The sequence below is a fragment of the Festucalex cinctus genome, chromosome 16, assembly GCF_051991245.1.
Source record: "Festucalex cinctus isolate MCC-2025b chromosome 16, RoL_Fcin_1.0, whole genome shotgun sequence".
NCBI classification, from domain to species: Eukaryota; Metazoa; Chordata; class Actinopteri; order Syngnathiformes; family Syngnathidae; genus Festucalex; species Festucalex cinctus.
In genome coordinates, this window is record NC_135426.1 from 20,879,771 (window position 1) to 20,902,189 (window position 22,419).

Sequence of the window (22,419 nt, forward strand, 5' to 3'; positions counted from 1 at the left end):
GTGTCTTTGATTTTAGTCAGTGCATTTGAAGCTGAAAGATTGTTAAAATTCTAGAATGATGCTTCAACTAATTGAAAGCACCAAGCTTAAGTGTTGCCTTTGAGCCAAAAGGCTTATTTAATGTTGCAAATGAAGCGCATGGATTCGAAATAAAATGGCAGCTCGTCAACTTATTCTAGCAAATTCAGTTTAATTCATTCATTTCAAAGTGTCAGAGGCGTACACAGAGAGAGTCTGGCCAACTGAAAAGACGGACGCCATGTTGTTACCCTCGGCCACGGGGCGGGGCGCGCGCTCAAGCGTGCAGTGCACGAGCATGTCGATCGTTTTGCACGTAAAATAACTTCCTTTCACAAACTATTGTGCAGTTTCTTTTATATTTTCCCTTTGTTTTATTTTTTAACCTTAGATGTATTTGACAAGACAATAATATAAGGAATACACTGCATATATGATACAGGCTATTACTAGTATATGGTATATTACTGTACATGGATTTTGATTTTCACTTTGTACATTTATTTTCAAAGATAACTCTTGATAAAAGATCAAAGGCTGCATTGTGCAATTTCACCGACTTCAAATCGTGTTATTTTACTTTATTTGCTGGGTAACAACATGATGGCCATGTCATGTGACCAGCAGTTGACCAATCACAGCATAGTAGCTCTGAAACGAGTCAGCCAAGCTCTGCAAAGTGTGTTACATGGGCTCCCTCTAGTGGTACTTTAAAGAATAACTGCCTTAGTAGAGTTCACTTGTATTTAACTCATTTGCTCCCAATAACGTGTAAATACGTTTTTTTAAATGTTTTGTGTCCCAAAGACGTATTTATACGTTTTTTTAAAAATGTTTTTATTTTTTATTTTTTATGGTAAAGCATACAGAAGGCTTTGATGCAGCCTCTCAACTGCAAAGAACGGTTGCAGAAATGGTAGTTATTACACAAACGGCCAGCAGGTGGCAGCAGAGCAAAGGAGATCAACCAGGGCCATTTAGAAAAAAAAGCTAAATTACTGGGAATTTTAAATAGATTTGTGAAAACTGATGAAACTTAGCTCTCTTCTAATGCTAATTGCTGCAAAACGGAAACAGATAGAAACATACTTTTTTCTGATGAAAGAAGAGACTTTATTCTTTCTTTTGATAGGTTCCATGCTTTTATAGCAATTGAACACAATATTCTGTGGGCCTTGCAAAATCAGTCAAAATTCAGTAAAACAGCTGGGAGCGAACGGGATTGCGAAATGTGAAAATGGCGGCGAGTGAATGAGTTAACTACAATATATTTGTTGGCTGGTTTCCTACAAGCCTGGAGTCCACAGTGTCCTGATAATTCTTCCTTATCTACTTATTTTTCCCATACAACACACATTCCAAGTACAGTACGTTCCTGATTCATTAAATTCTCCATCGACACGGGCATATGATACATACGTCTGGCTCCACCACAAAATATTCCTTTTGAAAAAGTACAAGGTGCAATAATGGCAACAGGAAGGAAGGGGGTGCACAATGTATGAACATGGCCATGCACTGTACATCATGTTCAGAAAGGGGAAGCAGGAACACACCAGTTGAAGAGCAATGGGCTCGGACTAGACGGCGCTCCTGAGAGATGTTGAAGAATTAATGAGTTCAAAGGCATTACAACACACCGCTCAAGCCCCCGCACGCCGCTACATTAAACCTACCTGACCTCAACCTGCCTGCCCGCCGCTGCTTGATACACACCTCAAATTTGTCAAAGTGTCAAGGGTCACGGACTGCGCTTTCTGGAGGCCATGGTAATATGGGGAATGAAGGTAAAATGAAATATGAGGTCTTGAGTGCTACTTTTAATTTCTCTAGAGCTCTCACACAACCTTAGAATATCTGCTGATTAGAATTGAGGGGGGATTCCAGGAAACCAGCAGGGATTTTCTGACACTGGATGGATAAACGATGTACATCACTCTTGTGGTTTCAGAATCCATCAGCAAGTCAGCATTTAAGGGGGGCAAAAAAAGTGGACACCACTCCGTGCTGCCATCATTGTACGGGAAAACAAAAAAGGGTGCAGGGGGAAAAGACCTGCAGGTGAGCAGGAAAATTAAATCCACTGATGGGCACAGCACTTAATTGACAAAGTGTCAAAGCCAACAAGAAAGATGGCGTCCAGTGTATCCACAATTATGCTAGATGGGATGAAAATATCCTTCAGACGGCATTTAAAGTACCACTAAACAATACAAGCAGGCAGATCAATGAAAACAACACTGAAAGAAACATTGGAGAGCGTCACAAACGTTCATTATGCACTGAGGCCCTATAAATGTGCTTCTAAAACAGCAGCTTGGTCTAAAAGCACAGTTCATATTGGAGCATGTCTGTTATTGATTGTAGAATTTTGCAATTCAGGATCAAAGGCCGATAACGTCGGAAGTAAAAGCAACAAAGCGAGCAAATGATGCACTGTGGCGGTTCATTAAGGTTGTGATTGTTAAAAATTGGAATACATTTGTAGAAATTTGACTGCAAACAGCCAAAACGATACAACCTTTAGCAGTTAATGTTAAAAACAATTACAGCAAAACTCACTTAACAGCCCCCAAATCCCCAGAAGAGAGTTTTTGCAAATAGTAACGCGCCCGAATGAGACATCGCTGTGGTGAGCAGGACTTTCGGTAATTTACAGTTGCGTTTTATAATTTGTTATGCACCTAACACAGAAAATCGCTTCCTCCACCATCTGAGCTTTCGACACAACTGCACACATCCTGCTTTACAATCCATCCCCTTCATTCATGTGTGAGATGACCAGGCTGGCAGAGGAAGCTTATTAGATGACTCATTCGAAATGAAATCTTACCAATGGCAGGCCGTTTCCGGTACTTTTATTATCATAAAAAAATCAATAAATAAAAAAATCAAAAAAAAAAATCAATAAATAAAGGAAATTACTCGTAATAATTTTGCTGTAGATTTTAATATATCCCAAATATACAGTGGTACCTTAAGATACAAGCTGCTTTCAAGCTGATTTTTGCTTTGACTTGTAAGCAACTTTTGAAATCCGAGCACTGTATTGTGGCAGTGGACTCTACTTAAGTCACTTCACAACAAGGAGCAACAATATAACAGATATGACAAACAGCGGAGTACCACATGTAGCGGGATAATTTAGTACCCACAGGCATATATTATTTATCCTCTGTGAAGAACGGCTAATGTTACTGCAGCTTGCGAAGTAACTGTGAGACTCTTTGTGTTATGTGGGCACAATGTCCACCACAATATCCACTCGAGTCAAAATACTGCAAAAGTTATTTAATTTTACAGTCTATTTAATTGTCATTATTCCATCTCGTGCATCTATACATATCTCGATCCATGGAGTGCAATATGCACTCACATCTTTTGAATCAAAAGCTGATGTTCCGATCCAGATTTCTGTTACACAACCTGAAATGTCTCGAGTAAAAAGTGCAAAGTTAAAGTATAGCATATCCCCGAGTGTACGTTGGCGCCTACTTTTGCTTTTAAACATAATAGGAACGAACGACTCGGCCAGACTGGACAAGGAGTGGGTGGCAGAGGTGGTGCATTGGAGTCAACTGTTAATGAAGATTGATCCAAAGCGCTGCCGGCTGCGCTGCTATATAGGACAGCAGCTCCGATAAATCTTTGAAGTGATTCGCCACCACCCTGCGCCTACGTGACTTCCCGCAACCTTTACTTTCTCCGATGAATTTGCCCGCAGGACTTTGTGCCCTCGTGACACACGCTGCCTTTTATATGTTTAACGCTGGCCAGCCATCCTTGAAGTCTGAAAAAGGTGCTAATTAGGTTTTCTATCAATATGGGACCCGTCTCCAACTTTTAGTGCAATGGCTTTATCTGACATTTTTTGCAAAATAGTATTTGGATGATATTTTGATTTGCATATTAGGGCCTATACAATTAAAACTTGAAATGCATGGTCCCCACTGCACATTCTCCAAAAGATGAAACTGATACTGCATCATAATTTAATAGGAATGGGCATAACAATCAGTCAATTGGTCAATAAGTTTTATTATTTATTATTTTATTACTATTTAACCTATGCTCGGCACCCCCAAAAAGACTCACTGGATGACTAATGATGAGGGAAAAAAAAAATATATAAAAAAAAAATATATATATATATATATATATATATATATATATATATTTTTTTTTTTTTTTTTTTTTAAAGCATAACAAAAGTATCCCGTATTACCTTTGAACTTGTGGAAGACAGCCCATAGCTCAGCGATGTCCGTGGCGAAAGTGATGTCCGTGTCCAGGACGATGACTTTCTGGAGATCCGGCGGAAGCGTCTTGGTGAGCACCAGCTTCATCAGACCGTAGATTCCGGAGTAATGTTTGTTGGGGATCCACGACACCTCAGACTGCATGATTAGAACACATTATTTCATCATTTAATTGGATAAAAATGTTTTTTGTTTTTTTTTCTACTGTTCACCTGGGCCTGACCTGGTAAGTGATGTGGCCATCAGTTAACTCATTTGCTCCCAATAACATATAAATACGTTTAAAAAAAAAAAAATGTTTTAAGTGTCCCAAAGACGTATTTGTATGTTTTTTTTTTGTTTTTGTTTTTTTGTTTTATGCTAGAGCATACAGAAGGCTTTGATGCAGCCTCTTAACTGCAAATAACGGTTGCAGAAATGGTAGTTATTACACAAACGGCCAGCAGGTGGCAGCAGAGCAAAGGAGATCAACCAGGGCCATGTTGAAAAAAAGCTCAATTACGTTTAAATAGATCTGTGAAAACTGATGAAACTTAGCTATAATCTAATGCTAATTGCTGCAAAACGGAAACAGATAGAAATATCCTTTTTTTTTCCTGATGAAAGAAGAGACTTTAATGTTTCTTTTGATAGGTTCCATGTTTTTATTTCAATAGAACACAATATTCTGTGGGCCTTGCAAAATCAGTCAAAATCCAGTAAAACAGCCGGGAGCGAACGGGATTGCGAAATGTGAAAATGGCGGCGGGTGAATGAGTTAATAGGTGGGTAGATTAATTGGATTTACTGTGGATGTTAACAGTGGGTAATTTTTTTTTAAATAAAAAAAAAAAGGGGAAATAATGTGGTTGCACTGTATATGGAAAAAAAATGAAGCATTTAAAAACAGATGTGACGCATACATACAAATACAGATGAGGATCTGCTGCTCTTTTAAAATATATCAGAAATCTTAAATAAATAAACTCCTGTATATCTTGGAGGCAAACTCTTAAAATATGGTTTCATTTTGTTCCCTAAAGTTGGACAAGTTGGATATTAAAACGGGGCACTTTTTTTGGCATTTAGTTTCCAGATATGTACTCTTTCTGACAAGTGGTGGGGGAAAAAGTGCCCTGAATACACATTTAAGCGTTTATTTTCACTGAGCGTCATCATCTGTAGGACTCAATGTTGCCTGTCGCTACGACACGGGCACATTTCACAAGCGGCACTGCTTGCTCTCCGCTGTCTGTTTGCAAAGGATGCGGTTTGCATAAAACTGCTTAAATAGAATTAACGTTACAGGCATCACACCCAGGGCATTCATTCCGTTGCTGCAATGCTAAAAATGCTGCAGTATTTAGTTTGCATGTAAAAATAGTGAAGTAACAAATGTCATATATAAATGAGATAATTACATTTCCCACGTTCTTTTTTTTTTTTTTAAATAGATTTTTTTTTTTCCTGAAAGGAAAACGGGATGTGGTTATTTTGGGAGAGGTGATTTTTTATTTTATTTTTTATTTTTATTTTTTTTAACTTAACTCATTCAACTCCCAGCCATTTTCACTGAAGCTATTTTACTGGATACTGACTTGATTTTGCAAGGCCCACAGAATACTGTGCTGTATTGCTATAAAAACATGGAACATACAAAAAGAAAGATTAGAGTCTCTTCTTTATCAGGAAAAAAAAAGTACATTTCTATCCGTTTCTGTTTTGCAGCAATTAGCATTATAATATAAATAAGTTTCATCATTATTCACAAATCTGTTTAGAACTGTGGAGAAATCAGCTTGTTTGCAATATGGCCCTGGTTGATCTCTTATACTCTACTGCCACCTGCTGGCCGTTTTTGTAATTACTACCATTGCTTCAAACACTTTCTGAAGTTCAGAGGCTGCATCAAAGCCTTCTGGATGCTCTAACATAAAAAACAAAACAAAACAAAACGTATAAATACGTCTTTGCGACACTTAAAACATTTAAAATAGAATGTATTTATACGTTTTTGCATTGCCAGGGCTGGACTTGTACTAAATAAGTAAATAAATACATAAATAAATAATCTCACATTTTGACTTAGGCCCGGCCTGACTACCACATAGCTCTGACACTGATGCTGGTTCAGTTTGGTGTTTATATTGTAAAAGGATCACGAGCCTGTTCCCTCTAGATTTTGGGTCGGTCTCTTGGGGCTAAAATATTGGGAAAAAATAATGAAATCGCACTGCATTGGCCCCAAAAGTGCCGGCCCCCGGGGTATCTGCCCTGTATGCCCGATGGCCAGTCCAGCCCTTCCCACTGCTACGTAATTTGTTTCCAAACTTATTTTTGTTAGCAATGACTCTCTTTAAAATAATAAGGATGTGTCGCGGGAAGTGTAATAAAAGTGCAATAATGATAAAAGCGACAGGTACCACGACAGGAAGTAAGGCAGCGAGTCAGTGAAGCAAACGGGAGCAGGTATTTCTCACCTTCAGCTCATCTGCGTCGTAGAAGTCGACCCGGACAGCAGGAACCATCCAGGTGTGGAACAGAGACGACAGGATTTGCTGAGCTATGGAGTCGGTGATGAAATGGAAATGGAGGGGGTTCCGCCTGTGGACACACGCACACACATCACCGAGGCTTAAATACATTTTATGCACTTTCACACAACTTCAAAGCATTCTATAACTTCAAATATGCTTGAATGATAAATTTAAGTGCATTTCGTGCATTTCAAACTAGAGTGAGGGAAAAAAAACCTTACACTCATTGCCCTACTTTGAAGAATATTTCACGACAAATGCACTTTGCATACCTATCAAGGAAATAATATGTTGTTTAAGTGGAAGAAACATGGTGCCAATCAAATTATTCAATTAATGGTTGCAGGCCTAACACGGGACAATTCATGCCAAGATGGAGTTCAAGTCTGGCTAAAGCTGAAGTACGCAGTCGTCACGTAGCTGATAACAGCATCCTCATCTCTGCACAAGGAACTCCCTTACAGCATGTTTCAACGACAGCTAGTTTACAGTAAATGTGCTCAACAAATATTTCATGTCACAATTGGGCAACATTCTCAACACAGATAAATGTTCAGAAATGAAACAGAAAAGGTTAAACCAGTGTTTTGTTTGATTGAACCGCAGGGGTTTGGTGAGTCAGTCGCAGGGGTTCAGCGGAGGTCATGACACACCTGACTCAATTGATTCCTGATTTTGCGCCACGCTTGGCCATCACTGGCTGCAAGCGATCACGCTGCATTGCCTGGCCTATCTGTGCTGCAGGGAATTCGGTGCGCCCACTAGTCGACTTGCGACATGTCGTGTGATTCCTTTGTAATTGTAATCCCTTCATGCTAACTATGTCGAGCAAAAAAAAAGTGGTTGAACGAATATGTGCAATATGAATTGACGTGTAACGAAACATATGGTGTTCCACAGGGTTCAATTCTGGGGCCTCTGCTGTTTTTATTGTGTGAGCGGTTCCATCTTAGGAAAACAGCGGTGGTTGTTTTAAAAGTGCTCTATAAATATAGAGTTTAGTTGAGTGATGGGAGTCAGCGCCCTAACTGCATGATTTGTAATGCCAAGTTGAGCAATTCCAGTCGAGCACAACTAGCTAGCTAGCAAAACTAAAGGAACACATCCTCAAACTGCATAGAGATGGGGAATAAAAGAACACGACGCTTTCTGAAGTCAAGGAAAAGGTTACGCTTGCTTTTTATTTTGTTCACCAGCAAAACTATGGTTTGAATTTGAAAGAAAAATGTACTTCTCAATAAAAAAGGTTTCTATGAATACAGAAAGCAAACTGATGAGTACCTCCAACAAGGTTAAGAAGCTCTGGGTTAAACGTAGGCGCACTGGGAGAGAATCCTTCTTCTAACAAGGTCAATCGAATCACCTGACTAACAAAGCTGAACGCCTGAACGGGTACACTTGACTGTCTAAGCAGTCTTCCTCAGCTAAACTGCATGTGCTGATGAAGACCGTGCGATATGCATGAAACCTCTGGAGCAAGCAACTATGTCGACCATTAGCGGAGATTGTTTTTGCTAATCTAAATATCGTTTGGACGGAGCGTGCGTCGCGGCCTCGGGGAGACACAACGCCATGAAGGAGATGATTCATCAGACAGGACGGCCGAGGCTTATACAGAAGAGACAATAAAGTCTGACCCAGGAGGAACGGCATCTTTTATCCTGGGACTCCTTTGAAATTAGATGAGACAGCTTAAAGGGATTTATGCTGCTAAATGCATTTCACCAAACACCGGCTTGTGCGCGCGCGTCAGGGAGGGTGCGCGCACACAGAAGGTATTCAGGAATGTAAATCAGGTCAAGAATTAGAGAAACTTAACAGGGGAAGTGAGCGCCACGGGACGGCATAGGCTGAATGACTTTGGCAATCAATGTGTCAGCTGCATTCAGGCTCGGAAGTCTGCGAGCTGCACGAGAGAGATGCAGTGCCGCCTCCATACAAGTTGTCAGTGCAAATAACGCCCAGACATCATTTGGACAAATAACATCCTTCATTTTACTGGATGCTTGTGGACAAAAAAAAAAAGCGAATGTGTCAAGCACATCCTGATAATCAGGGTCACGTCTTTCACAATGTTGTCCATGCAGCAGGGGTGCGGATTTATTCGTCAGCTACGAGTGAATCGACAAGCATCGACCTTCACCTTTACTTACAGTGACTCAAAGCATTAACAATAACAATCAGTAATGTTATGAATAAAATTACAAACGTTATCTAAAATGCAGTAAAAAAAATATGTTGAGGTTAACTAATCTAGTATTTTGTTGAATGATCACTGCCTTACATGTGTAATAGCTTTCCATTGCCTGATCTTTACAAATACATGTTTCAGATGACAAATTTTGGTTCTTTACTGAAAAGCACAAGGTAAGACATATTCCTTTGTTGACATAAACTTTGCATTAGGAGATTATGAAGAAGAAAAGTAAAGGCAAGGAAAACTAAAATTGGGCTAAAAATGGTCCATCCTATTATTTAAACAAGGGGTCAGCAACCTTTACTGTCAAAGGAGCCATTTTAGGCCAAATAAATAATCGGTTCAAAGTCGCAAAACATTTCAACATTAAGATGAACAAAACAGTGTGTTAGCATTAGTCAAATGTACTTACTGAACATCCAAATTCCAATTAGAGCTGCACCATCCAATACTTTGAAATATTTGGATTTTTTTCCTTTTGTTTTTGGACATTTCATCGTTGTATTTTAAACTGTTTCTTTGTTTTTGGCAATTCCAAAGACCATTTATGGCTACTTTTTGAACATTTTCTGTTCTGCCATTTTTTTCCCATGAGGTTTTTGACAATTTCCTGGAATTTTATGGTAAATTTCTGCTTTTATTCTTTCCTTTTTGGACATATTTAGGTCTTTTTTTTTTTTAATACATTTTCATCTGCCTTTTGTCTCTTCTTTTCTGCCATCTTAAAAATGTGGACTCTGACATTTTTTTGAATATTTAATTCGTTTTTAACTAAATCATTAATTTAAAGAATATTTTATCTAAAAATAAAATAAATAAATAAAAATAAATGTGTAAAAACAAAAAAGGTTAATTTCTACTATTTTTTGGGTGAGGGGGGAGATCCACAGGGAGCCACAGGAGAGGGACTAAAAAGCCGCACGTGGATTTAATCCATGAAAGATGGTACTAGTAGGTGCCCAGTAGATTGGGATTGTACAAATGTCTGGTCTTAAGATAAGCACTTATCAAATGACCAAAAAGATTCCATATTTCAGTCTGGAATGTGGAGCAAAGCACTGTGGGACAAGTCGGTGATCTTACTTCAGCACAAATGAAGGTGTCACAGGAAGCACGAGGCACCATTTTTAGACATAGCTTTGCCTCTAGACCTTAACCCCATTTAGAATTGGCAGTGGAATGGCGGGCACTCGTGGCTCAGTGCAAGAGGGACTTGGGGAATGGCAGGACACAGTTTGAAACGAGCCATGGGCCGAATTAGGCAAGCGAGCGGTTAAGGACCAGGACAGATGGTGGAAGGGACGGGTTGCTTCCTGAACACCGCCTTGAGCACAAAACAGAAATTCTGAACTGCCCACGGGTGCCGCACCATCGCTATAAAATCTCTTCGAAAATACAATCGATGACGAGCAATGGCATTGTGTTTGTGTGCATCTGTGAATATAAACACATTGCCAAACAAAGATTACAGCCATCACTTGAAAGTGGCTCTGAATCTTCGCCATGCCTCATGCCAAGTAACAGGCATTCACAAACATTTTCAGGAAAACCAGATAAAGGACTCGCAAGGTTGTTTAATTTCACACTTGATGGGTGGTGAGACAGCCCAGAGACCCAACTATTTGTATACAAGCAATTAAAAAGTCAATTTTGTCCGAACCCCTTTAAGCAAATCAAACGTGTGCGGTAAGCAACACTAAAAGGTGGCCCATTAAATCATTAAGACTGTGACATCAGAGAACAATGAGTCAAACCGATATTGACCAACATCTCTTCTCTTTTTAATCACTTTGAGGGTTTCATTGCCGATGAGGCGGGCGATAACGATACATTCGTTGCGAAGTCTCATTTGAGCTCAGCGACAAACAACAGCAGAAATGTCATTGACAAGAAATAAAGGAACAAGAAAGCAATAAGGGAAATGATTCCAATTTTCAAGGGGGAAGCAATATTTCATCAGATATTGACTATGATGGCGGCAGTCGGGCAGGAGAGACTATTTGCTAAATGCTGCAGGTCTTCTAATCACGGGGTCCCCGCGGTGTTTGGCAATCAATGGCCCATCTCGTCCAATCCATTCAGTTTCAGCACAGTGTTCCCCACGAACAGAGAAGGGGCAGGCCAAAATGGCAGCACTCGCCGGCTGCTGTCTGATCTCATGCTTGTCACTCAGTGGCAAAACAATAGTGAGTCAACATTTAAAGCCCTCGTTTGATTCAACATTGCCTCGGGGTGTTAGAATATTAGCCGCGCTATTGGTGACCGCTCCGTAGCTTCAAAAAAAAAAAAAAAAAAAAAAAGGTCACTCCTGTCCAAATCCAAACTCATCATCTGCTTTGAGCGCAGAATAGTTCTGTTTGTCCTGCCAAAGTCATCTCCCATTAGCTTCAAGTCAGCGTACCCTTTTTAAGGTCTAAATCATATCAACGCGTCCAAAGCTGGGCATCAATAACAATCTGTCGTGAGTGTGACCTTGCCTCGGTTAACTCGATGTTCAAAGAGCACCTTCAGTCAGCCAGCTGAACGTCATAAAACATCTACTTTCTCTCCCCCGCTGTTAAGACAGTAAGTGCTCATGGGGTTGGAACAAACTTTTATGGTTGTTTGGAAGACTCGCTCAACCCTGGATCCTCTGTTGAAATAACTCACACTTGTGATTATTTCACGTTACAACAGCCCACCAACCACGGTCCAAAGCAACTGTTGGCTTACACGAGTGAATTAATCAAAAGACTAATGGAAGGAAATGCTGAGGACATTTGCTCTGATTATGAAAAGTGCTCGACCCAATTACTCAAATGTGCACAGAAGAGCTTCCCCTTAACCCTGCCTAGTCAACCTTTCTGTATTTTAGCCACACCTGAGTGGCCATCTTCGCACTAAAACAACCCCCGAGTAGTGGACCATAATGCACTCCATCCGGCAGTAAGTGCACACTGATCCATTAATTGTGAATCGAAATTCAATGAACCGAAGACGAAGAAGATACTCTATCGTCCATTATTTCAGAACTCGACTGTACGTGCATATCTAAGAAGCAGTTAAGGCGCCGACATGCTGCACTTGGACGACGGAAACATGTCACACAAGCTTGCCCATATTTGGTGCTGGTTGCAAAGTGTCCGAGCAGGAAGTAGCCTGGTGCAACGTTGTTTATACCACAAACATGTTGCCAGAGTCGTTAGTGGCTCTGCCAAGAACTTGCACTCCAGTTTTCCTCAATTGCTTCACGGATGAATCAATACCTAATCAATTTTTGTAAAATTATCGTGTAATGAGCTTACCTGTGGAAAAGGACAGATTTAACCAGCGTCACCACATCTCGGCTGGCATTGTAACCTGCGCACACGATGGCGACATGGATGGTCTGTGGAAAGAAGAAAATGGAGTAGATTGTAAGCATACATTATGTTTGTGCTGTCACTTGAATATTTTTAGAATCAAATAATCAATACGATATGTACCACAATACAGGGGTCACGATACGATAAACAGATATTTGCAAATGTCTTATTTTGATTAAACCCAGAAGTCGTCATTCAAGAAGGACTACAGAAATCAATGAACGATTACTGTTAATATGCGGAAATCACAGGATTTGGAACATTTTAAATAAAAAAAAATGGCTCCAAACATTAGTCAATTATTCAAACAGCTGTCGATTGATAATTGATTCAATTAATTCTGACAGCTCTACATTGTGTAGCAGCAGCCCAAGATATAATGCTGATTATTAATCAGGTCAACAATCATAAAAACCAACACTCATCTCATTACATGCGCCGCAATCTACTTGTACATAAAGATATTGTGAAGAAACGTGATTGCTGACAGCATTTTTCCTCACGTGTTCCCCAGCCAAAGTTGCAATATGTGGGTTAATAATGCAACGTTGTCTTGGGGATAGGAGGCTGTGCGCCACAAGCGCCCCGTGTTTGCTTCGGGTTCGATGATATGATGAAAGCAAGAAAAACTCAATTATTTTGTCATCGTGTGGTGACAGAAGGCGTTCATGGATGAGTTCAAATCGCTTTTTTGCTTCGCAGTGAATGTGATGTACATGTTCAGAAGATGATAATGACGCGGGGTCTTCGCTGTCCATCACAAGCCCTGAGAACGGTAGAGGGTCAGATCTACATTCTACGGGTCTTGCTCCAACGCTTGTAGGCTTATGATTGGTCCATCTGTCACTGTGTGACAGCAAGCAGCCAGACAAGCGATAGGATTTGTCGCGACTTTTTTTAATCAGCTGGAGAATCTCACAATGTTGTTTATGCTAAGTAAGATTTGACAAGGTGTGGAAATTTTTAGAGTGTGTTTAAGAGCATTTGTGTGAAATCTGCATCAAATGTGTTTGAATATAATTGACAGCCTCAAAATCAACTTTTCAGCATCTCTTTTGTGGGAGTTTTGGAATCATCTCTTTGTAGGTGCGTGCGGTTTCATCTTAATGTTGCTGCTGGTTCTCCGTGTCCTTTGTCTTTTCCTGTGTGATCCTTCTGCCTCAAGTTTAAAGAGTGTCACTGTGCTATTTATTTATTTATTTATTTTAGGTGGGGGTGGAAAGTTAATATTTATTTCGCGCCAGCTTCCGTAAATGAATAACACAAGTGATACTTTTTTTTTTTTTTTCCCCCTCCTATTTTGACGTTGTGTTCCTGATGCCTTTGTGCATATGGAAATAAAAGCTGTTGCAAGGATTTGAGCTTTACTCACTTCTTAAACAGTAAACACTATCATTCTGAACGCTGCTGTATGTGCTATTGTCTGTTTTAGCATAATATAAACCGGTGACATTTCAAAAGCGCAGACAGAATGAAGGTTTTCTTCCATTTTACACAAGCTAAATGGCTGATTGCCCACGATACGGACATGGCATTAGTCAGCTTTGCATTCCTTCCTGCTCTGAAATATTCTACATTTAGTGGAGTGGTGACAGAAGAGTCACTAGCTTGAACTTATTTTGCACGATTTCTCCCTCACTGCCCTGGGAAAAGGGCTCCAATTTTAGCTCCAAATGACATCTTGACACGTCCAAACTCAAGACGCATTTTCTTTTCCTCCCTCAGAGATTCCACTGTAATCTCCCCTCAAGGGTCAGGGCAGCCTGGCTAACCCTCCAAGTGAGCAAGAGGTCGTTTGCAAGCACTGCTGGACGGGTGCTGGAGTCAGACTGCTTTCTTTCAATTTTCTTATACTTCCAGCCCAGAAGGACTTCTGTCTTCTCTTTATACAGTTTGCTTTAGAAAAAGAACTAAAAAAAAAAATGACACATGAGTGACAAGGTGCGGTGTGTGAAGGTAGGCTGCCGTGATAGCACTAGACACCATCTAAGGACACTATACACACACCCACGAGTGTGAAAGCACAAATTGTGCGACGCCTTGAAAATAATCAGCTGTTAACCTTTCAGTTAGCAAAATCTAAAAACACCTTGAAATAATTTGTTTTGCCGCTTTTCATTTTCATTATACATGGTTATTATCCTCTACTATGCGTGCTTTTCATAGGAACATTTAACCGCATAGTGTGCATGCTTACGTTTGTAAATGTTGATGCGCATTGAATTAAAGAGTCATTTCGTACAAGGACAAAAAGGTAACAGTTGCCAATTAAACGCAAGATGCAGCCAGTCTGCCGTTTTATCGATTAATTACAGATGATTTTTTCAGGATGCTTTTTCACAACGCGTTCCCGCTGACCTGCACTGAGCTACTTTGCAAAAAAGCAATCAGTGCTGCCAACAGTCTTGCGGTCGCTATATTCCATATCATTTGCATAATCGACTTCATTTCATTTGTGATGGCTTTGAAAGTAGTCGTAAGAGCAGGAGCTTTAAAGTTACAGGATTTCATTTTGACATACACAAAGATATTATTAGTGCTATTTTTAACAAAGTGTAATGACAGAAATAATCATTTTAAAGCTGCATTTCAATCTTGACAATAACTGCAAAGCACTAACTCATGAATAAAAAATAAAAAAATCAATCTGCGGTTGTGTAAATAAATGACCACTATACAAGGAAATTCTACACACCACTGCTTTTTATTTCTAATCTAAACATTACAGGATATCCCTTCTCAAATCCTTTTCCGAAACGTGTGTCAAGTTGTAAAAGCGAAAAGCCTTTGGACGCAATTCTGCCTGTCAGTTTGACTCCCCGAACTCTTTGGAGTTTTTTTTTTTTTTTTTATTGAGCTAGTGCTGAGATACACTATCTTCATTCTGGTCATCCACCCACTGAGCTAAAATGTGCTGCGCCGCTGCAGGAGCACTATCAGATCACAGCATGGCAATGCCGCACTCCTCAAATGATAGCAGCCGTCTGATCCGTTTCCCGACGTCAGAGATTAGACTAATGAGAGAATCAAAAATCGAAACCACATCTCAAAACTCACCCCCACTTTCAAATTCAAAGTCGAAAGCGCCTCACCTCGCACTTATCCACGACTGGCTGCTGGACACAGTCTGAGCTGTTCCCCACTGCAGCAGCTTTCTGGCCTTCATTATCACCGGTGCCCTCCTCTGAATGGGCTCTGCTTTGGTTGCCATGGTGACCGCCATACGGAAGGCGAGACGAGGGGCTCCTGGGTGGTCGGCTGAGCTCGCGGCGCAGCGCCCGGTTCTCCTCCTCCACCGCCCGCACCCGCGACTCCAACGCGAGCCGCTCGACGGCTCCTCCGGCGGGCGTGGACGACTGCGTCTCCAGCGGTGACAGGGGAAGGGGCTTCACTGTGGAGTTCAGAACAGCAGAAGGAACTTCAATTACATTATGGTGATATACCGTATTTTCCGCACTATAAGGCGCACCTAAAAACCTTCAATGTTTTCAAAAGCTGACCATGCGCCTTATAATCAAGTGCGCCTTATATATGGATCAATATTGAGCCGCAACAGGTCTCGCTGTCAAGACGCTTTCGGTGACCCTGCACGATCGGTGATGCGCATGCACAGAAGATGCCGCCATCTTGGATCGCTAGCTAATACTAATACTTTACCTCAGAGAAAATAATAAAACAGCTGTTTATTCATTTTGGGAGTGAATGGAGTTGTCAGAAAGCTGGTTTGTAATCTATTAATAAAGTTTGACTGACCTATCTGACTGTTTTGTTGACATTCCCTTTAGCGCAGCACCATCTAATGGATGCATAACGTAACCCCAGCCTCGACTGTAGCGCCTTATATATGGGAAAAAGTTTGAAAATATGTCATTCATTGAAGGTGCGCCTTATAGTGCGGAAAATACGGTTCCCTTTTTGTTGAAATATACAAGCAAAACAAAACAGTAAAACAGGATTGGTAATAGCACCCCAAAATATCCACACGCTGTCCTTTAATAGCGCCCATTTCCTTATTTTGTGACAATCGTGACGTTTTTCTGGTTCAATAATAAATGATACTATCCTGTCGGTAGAGCCTCAGAACCCGATATAGGATCAGTTTTTCTGTTGCAGGACTAGTGACTGACTATATTCAGTGCTTCTGCATTTACCTCGCTACACAAACATATACCCAGATAGGCAAAATAGGTTAACCCCAGTGTGCAAGAAACTGACATGAGATTTTTCCTTTAGTTCTAAAACAACATTGATCCAAGCAGAGATGTGACAAATGCAAGGAAAACAGATGCCTTCGTCTCCTGTTCGCTGAGACCACCCAGCGTGTATCCAATCCAAATCAGCAGCAATTCCTCACCCTTCTCTTTGAAATTGGCAAATTGAACTGAGCAGCTCCGAATAGTCAAAAGACGACGCTTTTTGAGGGATGAACTTCTCGCTCCCGTATATCTTTGAAACTGAAGCCCCCTGGGGGGAGTGACAGGCTCAGGTTGAGGTTTATTAAAAGAATACAATAGGTCTCTCCATTCCGACGTCTCACCTGGATACAAAAGCTCTGGAGAGCTTCACATATTACAGAACAGCAAGGAACTCGAAGCTGACTGTATTGATCTGTGTTGGGAAATTTATGGTATGAATCCATCTGTCATTTCAACCAGCTGCTTTCATCGGTGGGGCCTTGGTCCCCATTTATCTCAGGCTGTTAAATAAATAATGGTGGTCCTCAACGCACCGCCAGGGAATATGCTAATAAACTCCATTTGAAACTTGACATTTTTCTCTATGTATCCACTTTAAATGAATCAGCGAAATGAAATTCCCTGGCCGCTTGCTTGTTTGTTGTTGATAATGGATTTTTTTTGTTTGTTTTTTGTTTCCCCCTAGTGATTTATAGTCTCCTGTGGCTCCGAGATATAAAGGCAGTCGGTAACCGAAGGTGGCTAAGCCTTCTTCTGGAGACCCAAAACCCAATTTGGGTTCAGTTGCATCCACATAATTGGCACAGTGGACTTTGGTAGGCCTAATCCTACAGAAGGAAGATTCAATGAGCATTCATCTGTGGTGCCTTAAAAATTGTGCTGGGGGCATTTTGACAAGATGCACCTGGCAAATGTCTTGTCGGCAGCTAAGACAATTCATTTGCATTTCTTTAAATAAATAAATAAATTAATAAATAAATCAAAAATTGCGGAGTCAACCTACCAGGAAAATTGCCCCATGCATCTGTCCTGGCTGGTCGGAAAAATGAGTGCAAAAAAGCTTAGAAAAAATAAATAAATAAATAAATAAAAAAAAAATCCTGAAGTGCTAATAAAAGTTTTATGGCGGTAATGTGACAGTTTAAAGTCTTATTTCAATTATAAAACATTCCCAATAGGAAAAACTGTTTTGACATTTTAAGAACAAGTATGTCAGTAAAGTAAGCATCGTATTTTCTTCTACTTTAGGGGATCCGCTGCACGAGTATTGTCACCCTTTTAAATGCAGATTCATGGCGGCAGTGCTCAAATTTCAAACACGTTTCCAGAGGCAAAAAACATGTTTAGCTTACCACATGTGATTACTTTCTCTTTTCAACAGGAAACATTATATTTCACAAATAATTCATCCAAGAGCTAATATTGTTACTCCAGGCTTTTCAATAATGGTTATTTAATTATGCCTCACAATCTAGTCCGCGTATAACAACCATTCAATTGATCCAATATGCACACCCCCGCACGCACTGGCCTATCTGAAAGGAAACAGGGATGTAATTAATGTTATCAATTATACCTGTGTTGACTGAAATTAAATGTCATAACGGCCCCGGTGAAAGGGTCCATTGTCGTCACGCAAATGGAAGGACGAGAGCAAGTGAGTCATGGACAGATGCTTGGGGGTGGTCCCGCTTGCTGTTGCGTGTCAAAATAAAATGGAAAGAAAAAATAACTGATATTCTTTCACACATTGCTTTGAAAAAGGAATGAATGCTCTGGCCTCCTTGTGAACTTATTCAAAGGAATAATTCTATTATTATGTCCCTTGTCCAATTTAGCCTTCACATATTCCTATAATAACACAAAAACGTGCTGCTTCTGTTGTATATGATTTTCTTGAGCTAAAAAGTGGATGAAACCTAGTTTTTAAAGCGAACTTTTTTTTTTTTTTTTTTATAGAAAACTGGTGGGTCAGTAATTATTTGCATTTTTGCTTCATTTCAATCATAAGAATTATACGCATTCATGTAAATGCGTACATCATAAATCTGCTTTGTCAGGTCAATACAGTAAATTTTTGAAGTTGGGCGTATGTACTTGTAATTGCGCCAATGATGATATGATGGATATTTGTAGCATTATTCTGCACTGAATCAATGTTCATCTCTGATAAGTGCATGGTGCCTTGTATTATCAAGTTCTTGATATCTCAATCAATAACCAGTCAATAGCGTGAAAGAGCAAACTTTCGTGGACGTTAGAGGTTTCATCTCTAAAAAGTCCAACTAAAAAGTCGAGGAAAATATGCACAGGTCAGGTAAAAGTGCTTAAATGAATTGAAGCGAAGTTCAAGTAAGGTGATTCTTGGTGAATACCACGATGATTAATTATCATACCTTCCCTTGACGCTCAAAGCAGAAATCTTGCAGTAAAGCAGAGAGCCACACATCATCCCAAAGATGATGCGGCGCTAAATCAAGTTTCGGGGACCTGAAACTGTCATGTTCGGTACGAGTCAAATTACAGCGCTGTGGAGTGTGCTACACCTTCCAACATGGTGATTAAATTATGGGAGAACTAGGACAAGGCAAGATATGATTGTATTCGGAAGAGACTGAAATAGAAAGCGGTAAACTTAAAGCTATGAGACTTCGATATTGCCATTACGATGTCTTTTGGGAAGTAACGTTCAGGCGTCTTCAAATGAAGGCTTCTCATGTTTTTTTTTTCTTTTCTTTTTTTTTGCAGGATGTATCTGTACTATATTTTACAGCCTGTACAAGGATCCTTTATGTACAATGAAAAAAGTTACAAGACAGCTGCTCCAATCTAATGCCGGGTATGACTTAGTAAATCGATCTTTAAGGAATTGGTCAATTGTATGTTGTTCAGATAATGAATGGATGTTGCAGTTGAGACAGATTTAAAGAACAACATTCACAATTTGGCAAATCCTTCAGGCGGCAATATGAAACTAACATCTAAAGATGAGTTCAGAACATTCGGCGATACTCTCCATAAATATTCAAAATTAACAATTAGAGTACCTGATTTGACCCAACACCAAGTAAATTTCGTCTTTGCTGCTAAAGTTGACCTGTCGATAGATGAAATAGAGAGCGGAATTGAATTGTTGGCCACCTACTGTAGCATTGTGGCGCAAGAATAAAACCGGGAAATCTCCCAAAGTCTTGGCCGCCCCATTGAACAAGGATCGAGAGATTTTTGAGGGGCTTAGGCTGAGACCCTAAGACGGTTTCAGCCCCTGCATTGGGACACAGCCAATGACTAATTTTCCAGTTCCACTCAGGGTCCTCCGGGAAGCAGACTAAGCATGGAATCCCAGACCTCCTCATCCCTGGGCACCTTCTGCAGTTCCACCAGAGGGACGCCAAGCTAGCTGTGGGATTAAATCCCTCCAGTGGATCCCCGAGACCTCCTACCGGTTGGCCATGCCCGGAACATCTCACCAGGAGGATGAAGTAACATACGGAAGACACCAGGCACGGCAAGTAGGCCCCAAAGCTTGTGATTAGACAAAAGATGTGTTAGAAAACCTCCAGGACTGGAGAACCAAAAGATTTCTTTCAAAGCCAAACTATAACATTCTCAACTTCAATGAACCATGGAAGCTTTCTGACACACTCCGTATATATACACACAAGTAGGAACTTATATTGGCTAGTATATTGAGACCCTTCGATCCACCACACCACATTACCAATTTTTCAAAACGAAAATATTCAGAAACATCAAGTAAAAGACGTTTATGGATGTTTTCTATTACAAGTTTCCAAGGCTATCACGAGAACACAAAGTGTCAAGGCGTGCTTTCTCGACATTCTCGTCTTAAAGGATATTACCATTTAAATGAGCCTTGTAAATATAAACATGAACCTAATCAAGCTATCCACCCTATAATTTGCTTGATTATTAAGGGATGCAACTTTCTTAGTGCCGACAAGCCATTTATGGCGTATAAAGACTTTGGTCATTTCAAAGACCGACAAACACTACTTTCCACTTCTAAGGAACAGGAGAGGAGCTCATTACCATTAAATAGCTGCTTCCCTTGGGTAGGCATCATTTTGTAATACTATTGTCCATCTGACAAAAAATTGGCCCCACAAGGTTCATTTTAAAAGGTGCTTACATGTAAATGAGTTCTGCAAAGAATGTCTAACAACAAAGTAATTAACAGGTGTTTCAGTGATTCCAAGATTATGATTATTATTCAATTTAAATGTCTGCATTTCAGGTACCATCTTTGCTTTTCATGTTCACTTAATTAGTTGTTGACAAAAAAAATAGTAGCTGATGTTTGGATAGTCATTCTTGTCTAATCTTCAATTAGGCCAACTACTAGTTGGTATAGCTCTCGTTGGATTTTCCATGTCAAATTGAAATTGCTGCTTAATGCATGACACGGCCTTGAATGAATCCTTGTTTGATGTCATACTGCAGCATCTGACAATATAAAAACAGTTATAAAGAATACAATAAATAGTCTTTTTTGTTTTTATGAAATAATTTTCATTAGAGAGCGCTTGAGCGAGAGAGAGAGCGACTCCATGTACTGATGAAATATGTTTTCTAACAACAAACCTCGTAAACATGTTTATCCACTAATTTAATTAAACATGAAAGGCGTGAAAACACTTTTTAGAAAACAAATCCAATGCTCTATTGAATGATTTTGCCAGTGCAGGTAAACATGTTTGGAGTCTCGACTGCTGCTAATTATGCATTCGAAAACTCTTCATTAAATTATGTGAATTATTCAGAAATGCGCGAGCATGACACTAGTGCACTCTGCACTAGTTTCCCATTCCGCTGCATGGTTTCACATTATCCAACAGTCGACCTCAATTCTTTGGCGCTTTTGCAAGAGTACAAGAGATTAAGTACAAGGTTAATATCTCGAAGCAATTCCAATTTCAACTCTGAACATTTATTTTGGCTTTTTATTTGTTAGTTCTAAACACACAGCATATTAATTAGTGTTGAGTTCCAAAAGCCTCATGCCAAATCATTTGTCTTCCAATTAATAAGGGAGCATAAATTGATCAATAAGGTAATAGTTGCAGGCCTTTCATTAGCTCAAACTGGCCTCTGGGTTTGTGGTCTCAAATGGCAAACATCTCTGGGGGCAGATTGTATTAACTATTGCTAATTAAACTTAATTACAAATCAGTGTAGCTGCCTGATGAATGTGTTCTCAGACAATGCCTGAACAAAGATGATTTGTTAGAGACGGAGAAACATTCGCCAACACTCCGACTGCACAATTCCCCCACAGTGCTTTTATAGCACAGCGCGATAAACACAATAGTGTGGATTATCTAACAAAACCACCTTTCACACCCACTTACCAGATTCTTCCGCTGATGCCAACAAACACAGAAACTATCTATTTTCAGCACGCGGGAGAAGTGAAAATAATACTCAACGATCAGGCAACATTAAAATGACGGGTGAATTAAATAGCATTTCAATGACAGTGACGGGAATAAATAACTTAAAGTGTAAGCAAGAAAATGATGGGCTCACATCTGAGAAATTCATGATGACACTGTCAAAAATGTGTTTTATTGACGATTTAGCCGAGCAGCGAGGAAACACCACTAGTTAACAGGAAAGCGCTCCAAACAGAATGTGAATCATGAGACGAGATGTCAGCAAATGAGACTTCAGCTCACTGAGCAGCTAAAGGATTAACGCTACAAGTGTTTTGATTTTTTGGCCATCAGAACCAGTGATTGCCAAGAGGAAAAGCATTTAGCCGCTCAGCACAATATGGGCATTTAATTATATATGGATTACGTACACAAATTCACTTTGCTGAGCAGATGCTGACAAATGTCCAACATGAGAATCTCGCTCAAACGT

The 22,419-nt window shown here is 40.0% G+C and overlaps 1 protein-coding gene across 7 annotated transcripts in view; it reads right to left on the reverse strand.

The window, feature by feature from the left end:
- large1 (LARGE xylosyl- and glucuronyltransferase 1) overlaps positions 1 to 22,419 on the reverse strand; it is a 192,811-nt gene that overhangs the window by 21,915 nt on the left and 148,477 nt on the right. For all 7 annotated transcript variants that reach the window (XM_077499386.1, XM_077499383.1, XM_077499384.1 and 4 more), the window contains 4 exons: positions 15,427 to 15,725; positions 12,275 to 12,357; positions 6,737 to 6,860; positions 4,244 to 4,415 (listed from right to left, as the gene is read on the reverse strand). In XM_077499386.1, coding sequence (XP_077355512.1) covers positions 4,244 to 4,415; positions 6,737 to 6,860; positions 12,275 to 12,357; positions 15,427 to 15,725 — 678 coding nt within the window. The remainder of the gene's footprint in view (positions 1 to 4,243; positions 4,416 to 6,736; positions 6,861 to 12,274; positions 12,358 to 15,426; positions 15,726 to 22,419) is intronic.